The following is a 23,580-nucleotide window of genomic DNA, read 5'->3' on the forward strand; positions in this document are numbered from 1 at the left end:
CACGAACAAGCACTACAAACCGACAGAATCCTCCTATAACCTAGCATATGCAAACAAAAGTGCTACCGGGCTTTGGAGCTACCGGTCAGTAGACACTGGCACAGTCCTGATGCAACCTGAGGCTTTAAGGCTCATCCATGCAACACAGCATGATGCCTTAAATGAATGAGCCATGTAGAAGACACCAAGCAACGTCTTCCTTATAATCACCCAAGAATGTGAATGTTTCTCATGACGTTGTTTTCATGTGTTTCATGAAGCCGGTGCCCAGGTCAGACTGGTGGGTGGAGATGATCAGTGCTCTGGCAGAGTAGAGATCTACAATGATGGCCAGTGGGGAACAGTGTGTGATGACTCCTGGGACCTAAACGATGCTGAGGTGGTGTGTAGACAGGTGGGCTGTGGCAGTGCTCAGGCTGCTCCAGGCAGTGCCCACTCTGGACAGGGCAGCGGGCCCATCTGGTTGGATGATGTGAGTTGTTCTGGAAGTGAATCCTCCCTGTCACAGTGCCAGCACTCTGGGTTTGGGTCTCACAACTGTGGTCATCATGAAGATGCTGCGGTGGTTTGCTCTGGTAGGAAATATTTTTATATGTTTTCCTTATTACCTGAAATTGATTGTTATGACTGACACTGAGTGCATGTCGACCCAAGATTTCAATAAAATTGAGTGAAAAGGAGCCTATGACGGTTTCTATCAAATACCTTATCCATCAGATCAAGCTTGTTTCATTAAAAAACTAAATCTATAACCATTTTTAATGAGATGCAATCGCACCCTCTCAGTGTACAACAATAAAACAAATGTATTATTAAGTATTTTATTACACATCTCCCTTTTCATGAAAAAATATTAAAACAATGGAGTTTTGCCAAAGAATCCATTGCTTCAGAAAAATGGGGAACCATTGAATTAATTTCCTACAGTAATGGAAATTTTTGTTGTTTGTTTTTTGTTTCAAACATTTGCTGCCCGTGTTTGCTTTCATATATAATTTTGAAACCCTGTTTTGTAATGTACAATGTACAACCTCAGCCGTATTTATAAGTGAGAGCGCTTCATTTGATTCCAGAGAGTATAGTGAAGCAAAGTTCCCCTCCAACACACTTAACATCGCCAGCTGCTCCTTCTCATACCTAATACTACAGCCACGCTTACACAGAGCTCCAATGGAGGACAACCTTTCATCTGCAGTATTTAACATACTGTCCAAGGGGGGGTCAGTCAAACAGTGGGGTTCTCTTGATAACAACGAATATGCACTCCAAACTGAACGAATCCTCCTTTAACCTAGCATATGCAGACAAAAGGTATTGCCCTTTGGAGCTACGAACCAGTAGACGCTGTCACAGTCCAGATGCAACCTGAGGCTTTAAGGCTCATCCATGCAACACAACATGCTGCCTTAAATGAATGTGCCATGTAGAAGACCACAAAGAAAGTCTTCTTCATAATCACCAAAGAATGTGAATGTTTCTCAAGATATTGTTTTCATGTATTTCATGGAGCCGGTGGCCAAGTCAGACTGGTGAATGGAGAGGGTCAGTGCTCTGGCAGGGTGGAGATCTACAATGATGGCCAGTGGGGAACAGTGTGTGATGACTCCTGGGACCTAAACGATGCTGAGGTGGTGTGTAGACAGGTGGGCTGTGGCAGTGCTCAGGCTGCTCCAGGCAGTGCCCACTCTGGACAGGGCAGCGGGCTCATCTGGTTGGATGATGTGAGTTGTTCTGGAAGTGAATCCTCCCTGTCGGAGTGCCAGCACTCTGGGTTTGGGTCTCACAACTGTGGTCATCATGAAGATGCTGCTGTGGTTTGCTCTGGTAGGAAATATTTTTATATGTTTTCCTTATTACCTGAAATTGATTGTTATGACTGACACTGAGCGCATGTCGACCCAAGATTTAAATAAAATTGAGTGAAAAGGAGCCCATAACGGTTTCTATCAAATCCATTATCCATCAGATCCAGCTTGTTTTATTACAAATCTACGTCTATGCCCATTTTGAATAAGTTGTGATCTCATCCACTCAGTGTCCAATAACAATAACAAATCAAATTTTTAATTATTTTATTATACATCTGTACAATGTATGACCACAGCCATGTTCATAGGTGAGAGTGCTTCTGTTGATTCCAGTGATAATAATGAACCAAGATTCCGCTCCAGCACACTTTACAATGAAAGCTGCTCCTTCTCACACCTAACACTACAGCCGAACTTACACAGAGCTCCAATGGAGGACAACCTTTCATCTGCAGTTTTTGACATACAGACCAATGGTGGTCAATCAAACGGGGGGGTTTGCTTGATAACCACGAACAAGCACTACAAACCGACAGAATCCTCCTATAACCTAGCATATGCAAACAAAAGTGCTACCGGGCTTTGGAGCTACCGGTCAGTAGACACTGGCACAGTCCCGATGCAACCTGAGGCTTTAAGGCTCATCCATGCAACACAGCATGATGCCTTAAATGAATGAGCCATGTAGAAGACCCCAAAGAAAGTCTTCTTCATAATCACCCAAGAATGTGAATGTTTCTCAAGATATTGTTTTTATGTATTTCATGTAGCCGGTGCCCAAGTCAGACTTGTGAATGGAGAGGGTCAGTGCTCTGGCAGGGTGGAGATCTACAATGATGGCCAGTGGGGAACAGTGTGTGATGACTCCTGGGACCTAAACGATGCTGAGGTGGTGTGTAGACAGGTGGGCTGTGGCAGTGCTCAGGCTGCTCCAGGCAGTGCCCACTCTGGACAGGGCAGCGGGCCCATCTGGTTGGATGATGTGAGCTGTTCTGGAAGTGAATCCTCCCTGTCACAGTGCCAGCACTCTGGGTTTGGGTCTCACAACTGTATTCACCAGGAAGATGCTGCTGTGGTTTGCTCTGGTAGGAAATATTTTTGTATGTTTTCCTTATTACCTTAAATTGATTGTTATGACTGACACTGAGTGCATGTCGACCCAAGATTTAAATAAAATTGAGTGAAAAGGAGCCCATAACGGTTTCTATCAAATCCATTATCCATCAGATCCAGCTTGTTTTATTACAAATCTACGTCTATGCCCATTTTGAATAAGTTGTGATCTCATCCACTCAGTGTCCAATAATAACAAATCAAATTTTTAATTATTTTATTATACATCTGTACAATGTATGACCACAGCCATGTTCATAAGTGAGAGTGCTTCTGTTGATTCCAGTGATAATAATGAACCAAGATTCCGCTCCAGCACACTTTACAATGAAAGCTGCTCCTTCTCACACCTAACACTACAGCCAAACTTACACAGAGCTCCAATGGAGGACAACCTTTCATCTGCAGTTTTTGACATACAGACCAATGGTGGTCAATCAAACGGGGGGGTTTGCTTGATAATCACGAACAAGCACTACAAACCGACAGAATCCTCCTATAACCTAGCATATGCAAACAAAAGTGCTACCGGGCTTTGGAGCTACCGGTCAGTAGACACTGGCACAGTCCCGATGCAACCTGAGGCTTTAAGGCTCATCCATGCAACACAGCATGATGCCTTAAATGAATGAGCCATGTAGAAGACACCAAGCAACGTCTTCCTTATAATCACCCAAGAATGTGAATGTTTCTCATGACGTTGTTTTCATGTGTTTCATGTAGCTGGTGCCCAGGTCAGACTGGTGGGTGGAGATGATCAGTGCTCTGGCAGAGTAGAGATCTACAATGATGGCCAGTGGGGAACAGTGTGTGATGACTCCTGGGACCTAAACGATGCTGAGGTGGTGTGTAGACAAGTGGGCTGTGGCAGTGCTCAGGCTGCTCCAGGCAGTGCCCACTCTGGACAGGGCAGCGGGCCCATCTGGTTGGATGATGTGAGTTGTTCTGGAAGTGAATCCTCCCTGTCGGAGTGCCAGCACTCTGGGTTTGGGTCTCACAACTGTGGTCATCATGAAGATGCTGCGGTGGTTTGCTCTGGTAGGAAATATTTTTATATGTTTTCCTTATTACCTGAAATTGATTGTTATGACTGACACTGAGCGCATGTCGACCCAAGATTTCAATAAAATTGAGTGAAAAGGAGCCTATGAAGGTTTCTATCAAATACCTTATCCATCAGATCAAGCTTGTTTCATTAAAAAACTAAATCTATAACCATTTTGAATGAGATGCAATCGCACCCTCTCAGTGTACAACAATAAAACAAATGTATTATTAAGTATTTTATTACACATCTCCCTTTTCATGAAAAAATATTAAAACAATGGAGTTTTGCCAAAGAATCCATTGCTTCAGAAAAATGGGGAACCATTGAATTAATTTCCTACAGTAATGGAAATTTTTGTTGTTTGTTTTTTGTTTCAAACATTTGCTGCCCGTGTTTGCTTTCATATATAATTTTGAAACCCTGTTTTGTAATGTACAATGTACAACCTCAGCCGTATTGATAAGTGAGAGCGCTTCATTTGATTCCAGAGAGTATAGTGAAGCAAGGTTCCCCTCCAACACACTTAACATCGCCAGCTGCTCCTTCTCATACCTAATACTACAGCCACGCTTACACAGAGCTCCAATGGAGGACAACCTTTCATCTGCAGTATTTAACATACTGTCCAAGGGGGGGTCAGTCAAACAGTGGGGTTCGCTTGATAACAACGAATATGCACTCCAAACTGAACGAATCCTCCTTTAACCTAGCATATGCAGACAAAAGGTATTGCCCTTTGGAGCTACGAGCCAGTAGACACTGTCACAGTCCAGATGCAACCTGAGGCTTTAAGGCTCATCCATGCAACACAGCATGATGCCTTAAATGAATGTGCCATGTAGAAGACCACAAAGAAAGTCTTCTTCATAATCACCCAAGAATGTGAATGTTTCTCAAGATATTGTTTTCATGTATTTCATGTAGCTGGTGGCCAAGTCAGACTGGTGAATGGAGAGGGTCAGTGCTCTGGCAGGGTGGAGATCTACAATGATGGCCAGTGGGGAACAGTGTGTGATGACTCCTGGGACCTAAACGATGCTGAGGTGGTGTGTAGACAGGTGGGCTGTGGCAGTGCTCAGGCTGCTCCAGGCAGTGCCCACTCTGGACAGGGCAGCGGGCCCATCTGGTTGGATGATGTGAGCTGTTCTGGAAGTGAATCCTCCCTGTCACAGTGCCAGCACTCTGGGTTTGGGTCTCACAACTGTATTCACCCGGAAGATGCTGCTGTGGTTTGCTCTGGTAGGAAATATTTTTGTATGTTTTCCTTATTACCTTAAATTGATTGTTATGACTGACATTGAGCGCATGTCGACCCAAGATTTAAATAAAATTGAGTGAAAAGGAGCCCATAACGGTTTCTATCAAATCCATTATCCATCAGATCCAGCTTGTTTTATTACAAATCTACGTCTATGCCCATTTTGAATAAGTTGTGATCTCATCCACTCAGTGTCCAATAACAATAACAAATCCAATTTTTAAGTATTTTATTATACATCTGTACAATGTATGACCACAGCCATGTTCATAAGTGAGAGTGCTTCTGTTGATTCCAGTGATAATAATGAACCAAGATTCCGCTCCAGCACACTTTACAATGAAAGCTGCTCCTTCTCACACCTAACACTACAGCCAAACTTACACAGAGCTCCAATGGAGGACAACCTTTCATCTGCAGTTTTTGACATACAGACCAATGGTGGTCAATCAAACGGGGGGGTTTGCTTGATAACCACGAACAAGCACTACAAACCGACAGAATCCTCCTATAACCTAGCATATGCAAACAAAAGTGCTACCGGGCTTTGGAGCTACCGGTCAGTAGACACTGGCACAGTCCCGATGCAACCTGAGGCTTTAAGGCTCATCCATGCAACACAGCATGATGCCTTAAATGAATGAGCCATGTAGAAGACACCAAGCAACGTCTTCCTTATAATCACCCAAGAATGTGAATGTTTCTCATGACGTTGTTTTCATGTGTTTCATGAAGCCAGTGCCCAGGTCAGACTGGTGGGTGGAGATGATCAGTGCTCTGGCAGAGTAGAGATCTACAATGATGGCCAGTGGGGAACAGTGTGTGATGACTCCTGGGACCTAAACGATGCTGAGGTGGTGTGTAGACAGGTGGGCTGTGGCAGTGCTCAGGCTGCTCCAGGCAGTGCCCACTCTGGACAGGGCAGCGGGCCCATCTGGTTGGATGATGTGAGCTGTTCTGGAAGTGAATCCTCCCTGTCACAGTGCCAGCACCCTGGGTTTGGGTCTCACAACTGTGGTCATCATGAAGATGCTGCGGTGGTTTGCTCTGGTAGGAAATCTTCAAATATTTTTTCATAATTGCCTTAAATTGATTTTTATGAAGATTAACAAGGGAACATAACCATTCTTATTTGAAAAAACTAATTTAAGTATCGTTTAAGTTCATTTAAAGTCAGTGTAGCATTGCATTTTGCATTTTTAAGCATTTGATTATTCTTTTTTCAGAAAAAGTAGGTACCACAGAATTAATTTGCTCATGTAAAGGAAATTCTTTTTTTTTTTTTTATATATACATTTTTAACATTGTTGGCTTGCATATATAAATTTGTCACATTCATTCAGAATGTACATTCTACAACGACATAAGAGAGAACACAACAGTTTGTTCCAGAGAGTATCGTGAAGCAAGGTTCCCCTCCAACACACTTTACATTGCCAGCTGCTCCTTCTCACACCTAACACTACAGCCAAGTTTACACAGAGCACCAATAGAGGACTACCTTTCACTTGCAGTTTTTAACATACTGTCCAAAGGTGGCCAATAAAACAGTGGGGTTTGCTAGAGGAAAAACCAACGTACAAAGAACTGTTATTGCCCTACAGAGCTAGCAGCCACATTCAACAGTGGCACAGTACTGATCCAATCTGAGGCTGTGAGGTTCATCAATGCCACACAACATGGTGCCTTTAATGAATGTGCCATGTCGAAGAGCCCACAGAGTCTTGAGTTGACCTGTGACCAGACTGCTCTGTTCTGGTGAAACAGTGTGGGGAAGTAGCTACAAGAAGTATTTTTGGCCAAATGCTGTCGTATGTTATCGGGTTTGGATTGATGTACTATATTCGCATTTGAAGTAAGAGGATCTGTAATATGTAATTTGCCAAATAGCATAGCCAAGTTATTGTGATTTAGGATTCCTGGAGTATTCATATTTGTCCTGTGGTTTTCTCTTGACATTTCCTGACGTAAGGATTTGTAATTTTTTATTTTAGTATAGAAAATAAATAGTTATTTTGGAAACATGGATTAGATTGGATTTCCATTGAAAAAAGAAAGTAGCATGGGTGTGCCTCCTGTTTGGATATCTGGTGCTTTCACAGTGAAACACACACACAGATAACGATCAGGTTTTACCTTTCAGGGGACATGGCAGGCTGAGTAAACTCCTAGGCATTCGCAGGTGAGTAGAGACACTTTCTTACACACCCACAACGCACAGAACAATGTTACAGTGTACTATTACTGATATTAGCCTGTCAGAGTAGTCAATCATCCCCGTAACATTAAATGTGGTGTGGCCATGGAACCGTATGTGTATTAGTAACACAGGGAGGCACAGCTCCATGACTGGAAGAATGGAGGTAATCTGCACTCGTCACTGTGAATAAGCCTAATATGAAAATTTTTGGTTTGAGGTGAAAAGGCTGTATTCAGTGAGAAGTGGATTGGATTTTGACCTTGCAGAACCAGGCGATGTTCTGTTCTTACAGTGTTTTCCTTGCCTTACTCCTTATAGTGTCCTGTAGTTAAAATTTGCTAAATGTTCTTGGTTCTTGTTACTCAGTAAGTAAGCCAAAATAAATACAAATATATATGGTAGAAGTGGCTTTACTTAATCATAGGGATAATTCCTAATTCAGATAAAAAGCGCAGCCAAGTCTCACAATATTTTCTCACAATATTTTCTGCTTTTTCTCTATCATTTCAGGAGCATCAAAAGTTCCCAGCTATGAAATGGATCTGTTTGTTCCTTCCAATTTACTATCCATTCACATATCTTCAGTGTGTTATTGTGATTGTAGTCAACATCCCCTGTTTAATCACAAGACAAGCATCACTGGGTGATACCATCAAATCATTACAAAATTATAATCCTACTACGCTGAGATTCCCTTGAAAAGCCTCTTATAGATTAGTTTGGACTCTCTCGTGCTTTGTGCCTGTGATTTATACCTTCTTTTTACCTGTTTTATGAGCAAATAAAAAAATATTCATATTAATGACTTGTCATTGACTACTTCACATTTAGGGTAGTCTATACCAAGATGTCTGACAAATGTTACAATCTTTTTCTCTGAAGAACTGTAAAAGACAATTATGTTGTAATTGTACAGGTATGTATGCCTTCGTTACTGCAAAGTTACAATCTTTTTCTCTGTGAAAGTGTAAAAAAGAATATAATTTTTCAATTTCTTTTTCTGCGTGTGAATGAAACAATTCCATTGCTTGCAGGACCAACACTTGTATTTTTGTTATCTGAAAATCTAACCATTTTTTTTAACCATCCTGGAATCGGAACTGGAAACCATTAAGAATTGGAACCGATTAGCAGAATCGGAACCGGAATTGATGAAATCCAAACAATACCCAACCAGAAGCACATGTGAGAAATACCTTATTTTATTAGAATGTGGATTGGAGGATGCGCAAATGACTGAACCAAGATAGGAGCAGTTGGAGATCCAAATATGGGGATCATATCATATCAATAGAGAATAAATGTAGGAGCATTCTCTTTAGATTTACAGAAAGTTAGCCTCATGTCTGCAAAACAACAGAATTAGCTTACAAGGAAATGGCAGAAGTTGGAACACAATCTGTGTTTTCATACAATATGCCGAACATTTGCAACATGTTTAATTATGAAAGATGTGTATCTGATTTCTAAGCCACTTATCAGCATTGCGGTTTGGACTGGTGCCTGCTTCCTGGCTACCTTCGATCACGAGTCATAGCCTATGAGGTGAGGGAAAAAAACATGCCGAATACACAGCTTTCAAAATTGCATGGATTTTAAATTAATGTCACCTCTGTTTCGTACCCCAGTGAAACAGGAAGCTATCTGAAGCCACAAAACAGTTCCCAGTAAGATTTAGATTCACTTACAGCACATATATGCCAATATATATTTCCAATATTTTATCAATAATTATATAGTTGACTAAAGTGACATCATTTTTGGAAATAATATTACTTAAATGTTACAATCTTTTTCTCTGAGGAATTGTAAAACAGAATATAATTTTTTCTGTGCGCGTGTAGATATTTTGGGTACAGCTGATAATTATCTGTTGTTGTTCTTACTTCATGTGTCTGTAACTTAAATTTTATGAAATAAAAGCAAAAAATGATTGAAGTGTAAAAGCCATCTAGTTGATTGATTCTCACCCCATGACCAAAGCTAGCCAGGAACTAGACCCCTGTCCAAACTGCTATGCGGATATGCAACTTGAACACCAGATCCACAGCTTTCGTAAATTAACATATATTAAATGTTTGGATCGTTGTCAATTAATTTGTCAAATTCTGAAGTTTCCTTGTAACCCCGATCTGCTGTTTTTCCCAGAAATGATGGAGACATCTAGTATATTTAAAGATAATGCTCCATTCCCAGATATTTCAAAGCAGTTTAGCTGTAGTATTAAATGTACTATAAAAAATTTAAAGAAATACTTATTTACACAACAGCATGTACACCCCACTTGTCTGTGCAATCTGTTGTTGCAAGGACAAATTGTGACATTTGTGAAAATATTGGGGGGACATTTTGACAATTCCTCCAGAAATAATCGTTCAAGACACTGCAGATCCTTCGGCTTGCGAATCTCTTAAATTCAAACCAAAAATGGCCTAAAATGTCCTCTGCACCTGCTTCACTTCAGCAGGCTGATTAACCACCATTCCTGTGACCCATTCCTGTAAACGCTGTCATGCTTTCTTCTCACATCAGGAAACAGACACCTGTCCAAAATGCTATGCGAATATGAAACTGAACACCAGGCAATGCTTAAGAAATTCCAGAAATTGACCAACTCAATGCCTAGTGAGGATATTTGGAGTACGCTTATTGGGGAACAAAAAGATGGTCTTAACATAGTAGCGTGTTACCGACCACCAACCTCAGACAGTAGTGTGAATACAATGCTCTTTAAAAATATAAAACAAGCTTGTCATGGAGGTGAGACTAGTATCATGGGAGACTTCAATTACCCAAATATTAACTGGAATTTGGTGACCAAACAGGGAAAAGGTCAGGAGGAATAATGCTATACGTAAGAGTTTGAGGGAAAAAAAAAAGAAATGTATAAGATATATGGTAAGGACAGTAGGGGAGACCGGAGATGGTTGTGACACTTTTTACTGACTCACTCAATGTCAGCATATCATATACGAGTCATTTCAACACTAGTGCAACCATTTACATCTTATGCATACCCTTATCCTCTTGCATTAGACAGTTTTATCAGCAGGCTTTCGTAGCGAAATTCCCAACCAGGTAAGGTTCTGCTTAAGTAAAAAGCACAGGTCTTTGATGGACGTGCCAGATAGCATTCCAAATGTTTAGGGATAGACATTTGTTTTAGGCTATAGATTTCACATGAAGAATTACATGTGACAACGAACCCCAAAATAAATGGTACAACCATCCCCAATAGAATAGAATTGTAGCTTGTGACCACATGTTGTAGCCTAACAAAATAAAAATGTTGATAACTGAAGATTAATAGCATAGAAGTATAGAAGAAAAACCTCAATTGACATTTTTAAATTTTTGATTATGGCTTATTCATGAAATTACTTTGGGTGAATTCTGACCCCAAAACTGAACATAATGAAACCATATCATGCGTCATATGTATGATTAATTCAGATATGGCTTACCCTCCTGATGCGGTGGAAGAGAACACTTTGCGTACAGCACCTTCTAATTTTAAATGCACCGGAGATTTGCCGATTAACTACGGGGTGCATAATCACATTTCAAACAAAAAATTAAATGGCCAACTGGTCTCCGGATTCTAGCTTTCTTGCTGCTGTCTTGACTTATTCCATTCTCTGTGTTGCCAAACGCCTGATGCCAAATGCTTGAGCGCAAGCTCTTAAAAGGACATCACACATATTTGTCACACTTTGCTGGCTTTTATGGCCAACTGACTCATTAGCCATACTTTTATCAGAGGGTTACACTGTACGCATTTCTTAATACGGTGGGTACACCGACCTTATTTGAATTAAATTTTTATGACACGTTTTATCATTATGTGAGAAAAATTAGTATGGAATTCAACTTATTTTCTGGTTGTAGAGTGCTGCCCTCTGCCGGTAACCATGTTGTCTGAAGTCAAAACTCAAAGGAAAGAAGTGTCATTCAAAGGAAACTTTTTTTATATAATGGAATAATATTATTTCATTTTGTTTGAATTATTATTATTTAATTATAATTTTTTTAATAATTTCATTTTATTTTTATGAATTACTCTTCACTTTCATTTGCATTGTATTTTTTCTTTTGAATGATACTTTTTTGACATCATTGGCTAGTGCCAACTTGTGGTGTAGTTGCATGGGGTAATGTTGTCACTTGTGGTTATTCTAGTTTGAAGAGTAATTATTTTAGTTAGTAATATGTTTTTTTTGTTTTTTTCTTTTCTGAATTCTAAGTCAGTGTGTTCTAGGACTCCATTGCATTTAAGTACCAGTCGTGTTTATGACATCAGTATTAGAATATTCAGCAAAGAACATTCTAGTGTTCTACTTGTTAGCACACATGAAATGTTTTCCACACCCACGGAAAGTAAATGGAGAAACACTGCATACCCATAGTAAAATATAAGCAGGAGACAATCCTCCCCTGGAGCAATGCAGGGATAAGGGCCTTGCTCAGGGGCCCCACGGCTGTGCGGATCTTATTGTGGCTACACCGGGGATCGAACCACCGACCTTGCCACTAACGACTATGTTACAGGCAGCCCTGAAATGTTTCTGTGACAAAGGGATCAATGTTCTGCAATGACCATCTCAGGTGCCGGAGCTCAATCTGATCCAAAACCTGTGGGCGGCACTGAAGAGGGCAGTTACAGTAATAAGCGCAAAACCTTGAAAGGATAGAGGAATAGTCTGCAATCCTTACAAATGTTTCTTCTCAACCATGTCAAGCATTACAGGGAAAGATTTTTCAATGCCAGAGGTGGATGCACCAAGTACTGTACTGAACCAATAATGATGAAATCTTGATTTGGGATAAATGCATTTTTTATTTAATGAATGAAGGGTTTTAGTTTTCCTCATTGAAACAATAAAGTGCAGTATGTTTCACATTGCCATTGAGATTTTTTTGTGCATTACCAGTCAGGGTTGGTAAAAATTCTGGAGCCCACTGTATGTCTGCACCCAACTATATATATATATATATCAGTGGAGGCTCCTCCATAGAGGTGGAGGAGGCCTGGCCTCCCCAATAATTTGAGAGAAGAGAGAGATTTAAAAAAAACAATAAATATATTTATTTTATTTATTTATTTTAACAAAAAACATATTTTTTATTTTTTATATTCATATTATTTTAGTTTTGTTCATAAATCTAAATTTTCCAATGGCTAAAACCCAATATTGCAATTGTAAAGCAACAGGCCAGATTTCCCTATCAGTTTGTATTAAGGGAGGCCAGGCCAGGCCAGGCCTCCCCTAGGAAATGAGATTCTCATAGAAGTCAATGTAATGCATTTTTTTTCATGCCAATATGTGATTGGCCAGATCACTGAAAATGGGTGGGCAACGGAGGCCTGGCCTCACCATGCATTGTGTCCAGCGCTGAAAGATTGAAATTTTATGCTACTGGTTCATTTGGAATCAACTATCCTTTCCTTTCCTATTCAACACAGAAGCCATTTTGAGAATTCGCTAGTCACTTCAGTCAAACAAACACTCGCCATAGTGGCTACGAGTGTCCTATCAACTTGTGCTTTTCAGGAAATTTAGAGAACACCCCTGGCTATCATCCCTGGAGTTTATAGCTCATTTGGCCAAACACTTTTGCTTAAAACTACCTCGGAAGTCGGCGAGATTCTAGCGCAATTTGAGATCTTGGGCTGGAGATATGCAGATTCCAGATACTAGGGAGTGAGAATGACATTCAATAGGTCATGTTAGACACCATTTGGGATTTATTGAACAGTTTTATTTTTAATGTAGTCCATTTCGTTTTATTACAAGTCAATTTAATAATCTTCCATATCAAATTACCGAATTGTTGCTCTGTGAGGAAATTCACTCTAAATACGAATAGAGTGCTGCCCTCTAGTGGATAAGGTTAACGTTAGATAAAGCCAACTGGAACCATATTTTTACATATTTTATATTAAATATATTGAATAAAACTACATATGATAAAGAAAGTGTTATCTTATCTTTTTTATATGCTAAACTTGATTAAATTGGTGATTACATGTTGAAGCTGTAGAAGAATGAAAAATGTAAGCTAAACAAAATTGTTTTTAACTACATAATTAAAATTCCTGCCTTTTACACATGTTCACTTGGCATTTATATTACATCCAAATGTCATTTCTCAGCTTAATTATCAGGCAGGCTCATAGACTTACAGCAATGTCATTTCTTCAGGAAGGCACAAGGCTAAGCTCTGCACAATGAATTTCATCAGCCAGAACTTTCTGACTGTAGCTTACACTCCAAATAGTATGCCTTTGGCCAGCACAAAGACAGATAAGAGAACAGGGAACATTCCATCGCGAGTGAAGTGAGCAAGCGGAAAAAAATGGCCTCCTCAATTCTGGAAGTCACCAGCCTCCACTGATATATATATATATATATATATATATATATATATATATATATATATATATATATATATATCACCAGATGTTAGTTAACATCTGTTCAATGGTAGTTTTTCTACTGAGGAATGTGGTTTATGATTATGGTTGTTTGACTATCCCAGACACTACAAACACATTGATTCATGTTAATTGGACCAATAATTAGGCTATAGAGAAAATTAATAACTACACAACCTCCCTCTGTCCGGAAGACGATTAGCTCATGTTCCGAACAGCACCAGAAGCACAACTACAGAAACGGACAGCACCACTGCATAGCAGTTGTTTAACAAAGTAGGCCACTTGAACACAATGGAAAAAGTGTGTGATTTGACAATCTCAGGGCAGCTTGCAGTGTGTATCTATTTTTATGGCAACCCAACTTTCAACCCATCCTCATGCTATGAAAGCAGTGTCATTAATTGCAGTTAAACTATACTGCAAATAACCTGTCAGAAAGCAAAACATTCGGTTTCATTTGTCTGAATAGTTGAGCCTCTGGACTTTGATACAAGGCAGCTTGGAATTAAATTTTTTTTTGCTTGTTTTTTTCCTGTCACTTTGGGTTGGTTGAGGCCTTTCTTTCGGCTATACGAAGCAACAGAGCAGTCAGTGTAATCACTCAACCCCTTTGCTTTCCTTCTTTGGCTGTTTCTCATCGCCATCATCCTGGTAGCTAGTGTGACCTGACATAACACCACTAGATTACACCACCTTGGGAATTACGCACAAGGAAATGGTTTAAGAATCGAGGATTGGTGATCAATCCCCACCTAGGTTTGTTCAAGTAAATGAACAAGCAGAGACGTGAATTCAGTAAAGACAGTTTATTCAAACGCAATATTGTAGCGCATTTTAACTACAACATTAAATGCTTTCCTACTCATACCGTTAACAAGATAGATTAAAATAAATACTTCAATAGGCTATGCACGTGCAAAGTCTCAAGCTCCACCATCTCGTCTATGGCGACCTACAATAAAAAATGATCATCAGGCTTACATGGAACATTACGTGGCTGCAAGTAACAGAGCAAACAGCAACATACCTTGAAGTCAGACAGGAACTTGCATACCGGGACAAGTAAGGCATTTTCTTGTACCTCGTTACTGCAGCCTATTTATAGGCCCCCAGAAATGACTGATATGCCCGTCAGTAAACCAGATACTGGCATGCACATTCACCTAGCCCAGGTGTCAGCAACCCTGGTCCTGGAGAGCCACGGGGTGTGCTAGCTTTTGTTGTTACTCAGCACTTAATTGATCAATTAAAGCAGTCTATTACCCAGTTAACTGGCCTCACCTGGTTTTTTAGGTATGAATCAGTTGCTGGTATTAAGGCGAAAACAAAAACCAGCACACCCTGCGGCTCTCCAGGACCAGGGTTGCCGACCCCTGACCTAGCCTATTCGTTAGTTAGGGTGTTTAGTACTCGGTAACTTGTAACCCGTTACACTAGCAGTAGCATCAGTCGGGGGATTTGTTTCCAAAATGACTTCAAACAGTGTAGCTAGCGAACAAGTGTAGCAACCCTCAGTTTTTTTATTTTAGTTTCAGTTGTATTAATTTGTGTATTTAATTTGCCCATTTGCCATAATAAAATGTTTTGGTTTTTTTGCCAATGATGGGGTGGTGAGCAGTTGATGGTAGGTTCCTGACAGTTCCTGACTCGCCTTCTGTTCCGTGCCGCCATTACAAAACAACTTGACTTCCAAATATGCATTCTTGAACAATTGAGGTTGGTTATTCACAGACAAAAAAGGTAAAAAAAAGGAGTATTCACTGATCTCCAATTAGTATATGTTACTTTAACACGTTTCCTTTTATTAGAACGCCTTTTCCAATTAACAACAGTCACTCCATGTCAAACCATGTGTAAGCCCCGCACTAACCCAACGACGGAATTTAGTGAGGGTGAAGGTATCTGCGTGCTTGTCCTTCTGGTGTTGCTGAAAGAAAGTAGGGTTAAATGTTAATGACCGCTATGTGGGGAGACTAGATCAGCCAATAAATAAAGCAAGTTACAAAGACAGTAGTACCACTCTGTCTTCCGCTTTCTACTAGTCCGGGCCGACCATGAATCTCCACAATAGGGAGACTCCATATTATCTGACTCCATTTTGATAATAATTTAGATTAGTTATCTACCTTTGTGCCTCACAGCAAGGAGGTCCTGGGTTCGAATCCCTGTCGGCTGGGGCCTCTCTGTGTGGAGTTTGCATGTTCTCCCCGTGTCTGCGTGGGTTTCCTCTGGGTGCTCCGGTTTCCTCCCACAGTCCAAAGACATGCAGGTTAGGCTGATTGGAGAGTCTAAATTGCCCATGGGTATGAGTGTGTGAGTGAATGGTGTGTGTGCCCTGCGATGGACTGGCGACCTGTCCAGGGTGTATTCCTGCCTTTCGCCCAATGTATGCTGGGATAGGCTCCAGCCCCCCTGCGACCCTGTTCAGGATAAGTGGGTTAGGATAATGAATGAATGATAAATGAATCTACCTTTGGAAGATTTCGTATTTATAATTTAGACTTGATCGCTATAGGAATCCTGTACTTGTCATGGTTTTCACTGTCTGGAAATTCCAGTAGTTACCTCTCTAGACCTCAAGAGGGTGTGCCGGCCAAGTTCAGCAGGAGAAATTACCTCCCGCATGTGCAATGCGGGTGTAATCATGGCCGATTGCAGTCAGCTGCGTGGAGAGCTATTTAAGTCTCTTCCTGGCACTGCTCTGAGCTTTGGTGTTTCAGTTTGACACGTGCACAGAGCCGGTATCGCTTTTAGTCTTGAAAAGCATTTAGTTAGAAATTAGATAGAAATATAGGGACCTATATTGTTTTCCTTTGGGTTGGTTAGTTCCTGAGAACCTTCCCTATTTTTGTAGCTTGGTTCCGCTTCTGTTTAGAGGAGCGAGTGGCAGAGTTTGGCGCTTAAGGTTTAGCCCTTTCGAGACTGCCCGTCAAATCTCGTTTTTTCCTGACCATTATAGTTCAGGTCAGATTTTTGGTTGGCGCATCGCTGTGGAGTTTTGTTCCCTTTTTTCAGTTATTTTCTCACGCAAAACTCACCCACTTTGGGAATTTCGTGCTAGTTTGCACTCATGGTTTTGTTTCGGTGGGTAGTTCGCCAGGGAGTCTCTCCCATTTTCTGTTTTATATTCCTCGCCTATTTTAGTGGTTATCCAAATTATCGTTGGTAACTTTGTGATCCCTTCCCGGTCGCTCTTGGTCTCCCACCCCTGCTCCCTCACAGTACTGAGATGTACTCCCTGAACAGTCCCCTGCTGGTCCCACTGTATGTCACATTGCGTTATGTGCATGTCTCACGAGCTGGCTTGATGTCTACAGTCATTTCAGAGGTTGTGTAAGATGCTACTTCTGGGTGTGTCCGATCGGCTCAGGGACCTAAGAAGACCAACATTAGCTATCCCCGTTCTCAACATGAATGATAAGGTACAGCAGAGGAGATTGATTTACTGTCAGGGGTCTACGGGTGCAATACACCGTGATACAATAAGCGTAAACGTGCATCCTCCCTAGACCAACTCGCAGGGGGCATCCAAGCATTCCCTGTGTAACCGTGAGTGTTCAGTAAGCGAAACCACACGGATCAAGTTTAACAATTTATTTTACCAAGTAGGTCACTTGGTTCATCATATTTCAATTCCAAATGAAATATAAATAAAAGTATTACAAAGAAACCAAATTGCAGAGTCTTAAAAGTCATACCTGGTAACAAAGGCTACATGCACTATGTGCATAGGGGTCTGGCTAGGGACACCACAACAAAATTTGACTACATTCTCCCTGTAAATAATAGCTACATGCATGGTGTGCATTGGAGTCTGACTACAGTCTCCCAGACTGCTTGGTTTTCTCTCCCTAAAAGCACAAACCAGGCATTTGATCACGATCATAAAAATGGGTCCACAATTAACCATCTGTAGTTCATAACCATTTGGAATTTAGTGCCAGGCCTCCCAGGAAGTGGGATTTGATCATGGGGGTTGAGGCGAATGGCTTTCACTGAGACAGATTTCCACACAGTTTTCCCTAGGTTCCTGGATGGTTATGCTGTCTTAGTTGTGAAATATACTGTTGTGGAAATTAGACCATTGCACCAGTCGCACTGAAACTATCGGAATAATACCAAACATTACTATATTCTGATCTGGGATTGTCATAAGATATATAATGATAAATCATTGGTTATGCATATGGTGATCTTGAGTTAATAATTTTAGTTGTATTGTAATCATTAGAACACATGTAATTCAAGTTAAACGCTGAGGGAAGTCGTTGGATGGTACTTCTCTTGAAAATGAGTGAGCGCTGCCAAACCTTAGCTCCAAGTCTCATTGAAATTGAATAATTTAAACAACTGAATAAGACCCTCAGCATTCTTTCCTTTTTTCTTTTTCTTTTACAGGGGAACTCATGTTTTTTTTTATTTATTATTATTTGGCAATAACTTGGCAGTAATATTGGACAGGCCGCTTCCTTTCACACCACAGACTATAGCTAACTTGCACAGAGCAGTACCGCAGGAACACCTGTCATATGTGGCTCGGAGACTTACAGGCACCAGCAGTGGTCTCCTGAGAGCGATAAAACATGGACCCCAAACCAACTCAACCTTTCTACACCCTGGCTCATGCAATCGGCAATTGCATGTTACCTCATGGAGCTACTCGCCGCAGCTAGTACTGAAACTCGTGATGAATTTGTCAACACACACATATTTGTAAAAATACTATCTCCATGTCCGTCCCATCGTGCACGGCAAACATAGTCATATTTATCAACCAATCAACCAATTGGTCAGTCATTCAATCAATACTTTTAAATATTATAGGCCAATTCATCTGCTACAGTTTACAAACTGCATTCTACCAGCCACTGTCTCAGTCCACCAGGAATGCTGTGTAGCCATTGCGTTGGGTTGTTTCCTTCTTACATGCTGAAACTGCAACAACCCTACTGACCAAACCCCACCCTCTGCTTCCCTCCCTGAGACATCACGCACTGCTCTGTAAAACCATGGGATCTGAAACCAGACCATCACCCCAATGCAATCCAATAACCTGCGTTCAATCAACGGTCAAAGGTTGTGGTTTTTCAAAGAGTTTTTTTCATGAAATGTTTTCTTTGCTCACAAAACAGGTTAAAGACATAAATGACAGTAAATGCACTGGAGATTTCACACAAATCTAGTAGCGAACTGTCCAAGGCCTCCCAGGGTTGCAGGAGGATAATTTTGCAGTGATTACAGGAACTTTGCGGTATCCCCCAGTCATGAAGGACGTTGCTCTGGGTTTTTGCTGTGCAGCATCAACAGATTATGTATGATTGTTGTTTTGCTGCAGTATAAGTCACTGCATTGATGTTTTAAATATATGAAAACATTTCTAGTTTCTCATTTTGGTTCCCTGAATGCAGTGGTCTATTGACTACAGTCACAGAATAAGGAGAGTAAACAGGAATTAACAGACAACAGATGTAGTGAAATCCAAGTGTCCAATCAAAGCGAGTAGAAACACAGAGGCCCCAGGAACAGGATGCTGATGGTGACCTATTCATTTGATGCATCTGAAAAGACAGAAAAAAATTGTTATTAGCCTTAAAATTTAGAATAAATTAGATTTAGTTGAGCTAGTTCTACTACACAACAATTGTACTGCAAATGGTCATGCGTTTTTAAAGGTGAAGATATAATAAAATGCTTAAAATGTAATCTGCAATAATCATTCTCTGACATTACATCAACTTGCGCAGGATGATTTGACTTTTTTCCAGTGAGAAATTAATCTTGTTTTAGCCAAAATTATGATATTGATATTCACTTTAGGGTGCACAGCCTCTAGTGATCCGCATGAGGTCCATCGATTGACATTTCTGTCAAATACCCAACCCCCATCAAGTAAGACAAATTCCACAATTTCACATGCAGTTTATTATTCAAAAGCAGGCTTGCTCCTTATTTATAAGCATATTGGATAATAATACAATATTTTGAGAATGTATTTAGATGATCACTGATATAAAATGGAGCCACAATAATAAATGCCCTCTATTGTGGAGCCAAAGGTGTTTTCGCTGTCTTCCTTCAGAAATATTCACTCGAGAATACTCAAAAGGCTAAAGAGACAAGTGATTCCTTGGAAGTTCCCCAAAGGAAGTCCTCTATTTAGGTGTAGGCATTGTGAATTTGTTGTAAAACGTCAACAGTTTTGGCCATAAAATCCCAAGAACCGTTTTTGCCGAAGTGTAATAGTGTCAGCGTATTGAAAATGCTACTGCTTCAAAACACAGGCAAAACAATGCTGTGATGTTTTATGAAAGCCTAACAAACTATACACCGTTGGAAATGTAATGTCATAACCTAAAATGCTTCTCAGTTGTTACTTCAATACCATAGAACTTGCTGGTTCTAGGTTCAGCTGAAGTTATACCGGAATTTTTTGATTACCGATACTGGTCAGAGAAGTTTGTACATGGGCTCTTCTTGTTTCAGAGAGCCTATGCAAAACGTAGGGAACAGTATTCATATGTACAAGTACTTTTCTAGAAGTATGCAGTACAATGATAATTCTTCCAGAGCAATTCTAAGTAAACAATGGACATACTATCAAGTTAGCTTGTTTTTAGAATTGCATTATTAGGCATTTTGTTTGCTGGACCCTTGCCGTGAAAAGGACACTGACATTATCTTATTAAGTCCCTAGTGTTTTGGCCTCTTGTTTCCCTCTGTGCTTTCCGTAGTCTGTTTCCTGCTCCATTCCCTCATTAATTTGTTCCATTGCTGTTTAATTTTGTGTCTCCGCCTCCCCACTCCTTATATGTACTTCCTTCCTGTCACTTGTCGTTCAGCTCACCTGTGTCTCAGTTTCTGTCAAATCCCTTTGTATTTATACCTGTCCTTTTCAGTGTCTCGTTGCTAGTTCGTCTTTCTGTATTCTGTTCCCCACCCCGGTTCTAGCTCCGTGTACCTGTACCTGCACGTGCACCAGCACCTGCGTCCTGTGCCCTGTGTGCTGTGTCCTGTTATCTGTTTTGTTTTTGTTCGGTTCTGTTCCATTCTCACTTATGAACATAGCTGTGGTTGGTGATTGCACATTCCAAATTAGGGTGACAAAATGAAATATGCAAGCCAACATTGGTGGTAAATCTTTTTTTTTTTAAACAACACTTTCCTTTAGATTAGCAAATTAATTATATGGCTCACCAATTCTCAGAAGCAAGGGAACCTTTGTCAAAATTAATTATATCATTTCATTTTTTTAAGAAAAAAGGGAGATTTATAATAAAATGCTTAAAAAAAGTATTGGTCATTATTGTACACAAAGAGCATGAGATTGCATCTTATTCAAAACAGGTATTTATATAGGTTTGTAATAAAACAAGCTGGAACTGACGGATAAGGTATTTGATAGAAACAGTCATAGGCTCCTTTTCACTCAATTTTATTTGAATCTTCGGTTGACACGCACTCAGTGACAGTCATAACAATCAGTATAAGATAATAAGGAAATCATAAGAAAATATTTCCTACCTGAGCAAACCACAGCAGCATCTTCTTCGTGAATACAGTCATGTAACCCAAACCCAGAGTGCTGGCACTCTGGCAGGGAGGATTCACGTCCAGAACACCTCACTTCATCCAACCAGATGGGCCCGCTGCCCTGTCCAGAGTGGGCACTGCCTGGAGCAGCCTGAGCACTGCCACAGCCCACCTGTCTACACACCACCTCAGCATCGTTTAGGTCCCAGGAGTCATCACACACTGTTCCCCACTGGCCAGCATTGTAGATCTCCACCCTGCCAGAGCACTGATCACTTCCATTTACCAGTCTGACCTGGCCACCGGCTACATGAAACACATGAAAACAATGTCATGAGAAACATTCACATTCTTGGGTGATTATGAAGAAGACTTTCCTTGGGGTGTTCTACATGGCACATTTATTTAAGGCAGCATGTTGTGTTGCATGGATGAGCCTTGAAGCCTCAGGTTGAATCAGGACAATGCCAGTGTCTACTAGGTCTGGTAGCTCCAAAGGGGAATAACTGTTGTTTGCATATACTATGTTATGATGGGATTCAGTCACTTTGGAATACATATTCATTGTTCTCCTGTGAACACCATTGTTTGATTGGCTGCCATTGAACTGTATGTGAAAACCGCAGATGAAAGGTTGTCCTCCATTGGAGCTCTGTGTAAGCTTGGCTGTAGTGTGAAGTGTGAGAAGGAGCAGCTGGTGATGTTAAGTGTGTTGGAGGGGAACCTTGCTTCACTATACTCTCTGGAATCAACAGAAGCGTTCTCACTCATAAACACGGCTGCACTTGTGGATTGCACATTCCAAATTAGGGTGACAAAATGAAATATGCAAGGCAACTTTGGTGGTAAATCTTTTTTTTTTAAACAACACTTTCCTTTAGATTAGCAAATTAATTATATCCATCCATCCATCCATCCATTATCTGAACCAGCTTAACCTGAACAGGGTCCCAGGGGGGCTGGAGCCTATCCCGGCATACATTGGGCGAAAGGCAGGAATACACCCTGGACAGGTCGCCAGTCCATCGCAGGGAACGCACACCATTCACTCACATACTCATACCTATGGGCAATTTAGACTTTCCAATCAGCCTAACGTGCATGTCTTTGGACTGTGGGAGGAAACCGGAGAACCCGGAGGAAACCCACGCAGACACGAGGAGAACATGCAAACTCCACACAGAGAGGCCCTGGCCGACGGGGATTCGAACCCAGGACCTCCGTGCTGTGAGGCGGCAGTGCTACCCACTGCACCATCCGTGCCGGCAAATTAATTATATGGTTCGCAATTTTTCTGAAGCAAGAGATCCTTTGTCAAAATGTATTATATTATTTTCTTTTTTAAGGAAAAAGGGAGATGTATCATGAAATGCTTTAAAAAAAAGTATTTGTCATTATTGTACACTAAGAGGATGAGATTGCATCTTATTGAAAATGGGTATGGATGTAGTTTTGTAATAAAACAAGCTGGATGTGATGGATAAGGTATTTGATAGAAACAGTCATAGGCTCCTTTTCACTCAATTTTAATTGAATCTTGGGTTGATACGCACTCAGTGTCAGTCATAACAACAAATTTAAGGTAATAAGGAAAACATAAGAAAATATTTCCTACCAGAGCAAACCACAGCAGCATCTTCAGGATGACTACAGTTGTGAGACCCAAACCCAGAGTGCTGGCACTGTGACAGGGAGGATTCGTTTCCAGAACAGCTCACATCATCCAACCAGATGGGCCCGCTGCCCTGTCCAGAGTGGGCACTGCCTGGAGCAGCCTGAGCACTGCCACAGCCCACCTGTCTACACACCACCTCAGCATCGTTTAGGTCCCAGGAGTCATGACACACTGTTCCCCACTGGCCATCATTGTAGATCTCCACTCTGCCAGAGCACTGATCACTTCCATTTACCAGTCTGACCTGGCCACCGGCTACATGAAACACATGAAAACAATGTCATGAGAAACATTCACATTCTTGGGTGATTATGAAGAAGACTTTCCTTGGGGTGTTCTACATGGCACATTTATTTAAGGCAGCATGTTGTGTTGCATGGATGAGCCTTGAAGCCTCAGGTTGAATCAGGACAATGCCAGTGTCTACTAGGTCTGGTAGCTCCAAAGGGGAATAACTGTTGTTTGCATATACTATGTTATGATGGGATTCAGTCACTTTGGAATACATA

The 23,580-nt window shown here is 40.9% G+C and overlaps 1 protein-coding gene across 1 annotated transcript in view; it reads right to left on the reverse strand.

The window, feature by feature from the left end:
- Window positions 1-23,580, reverse strand: part of LOC133121354 (uncharacterized) — a 343,999-nt gene that overhangs the window by 280,692 nt on the left and 39,727 nt on the right. Inside the window, 3 exon segments of the mRNA XM_061230554.1 lie at window positions 2,866-2,878; window positions 21,388-21,702; window positions 23,012-23,326. Coding sequence (XP_061086538.1) covers window positions 2,866-2,878; window positions 21,388-21,702; window positions 23,012-23,326 — 643 coding nt within the window.

This window comes from Conger conger, chromosome 2, assembly GCF_963514075.1.
Source record: "Conger conger chromosome 2, fConCon1.1, whole genome shotgun sequence".
Classification (NCBI taxonomy): domain Eukaryota; kingdom Metazoa; phylum Chordata; class Actinopteri; order Anguilliformes; family Congridae; genus Conger; species Conger conger.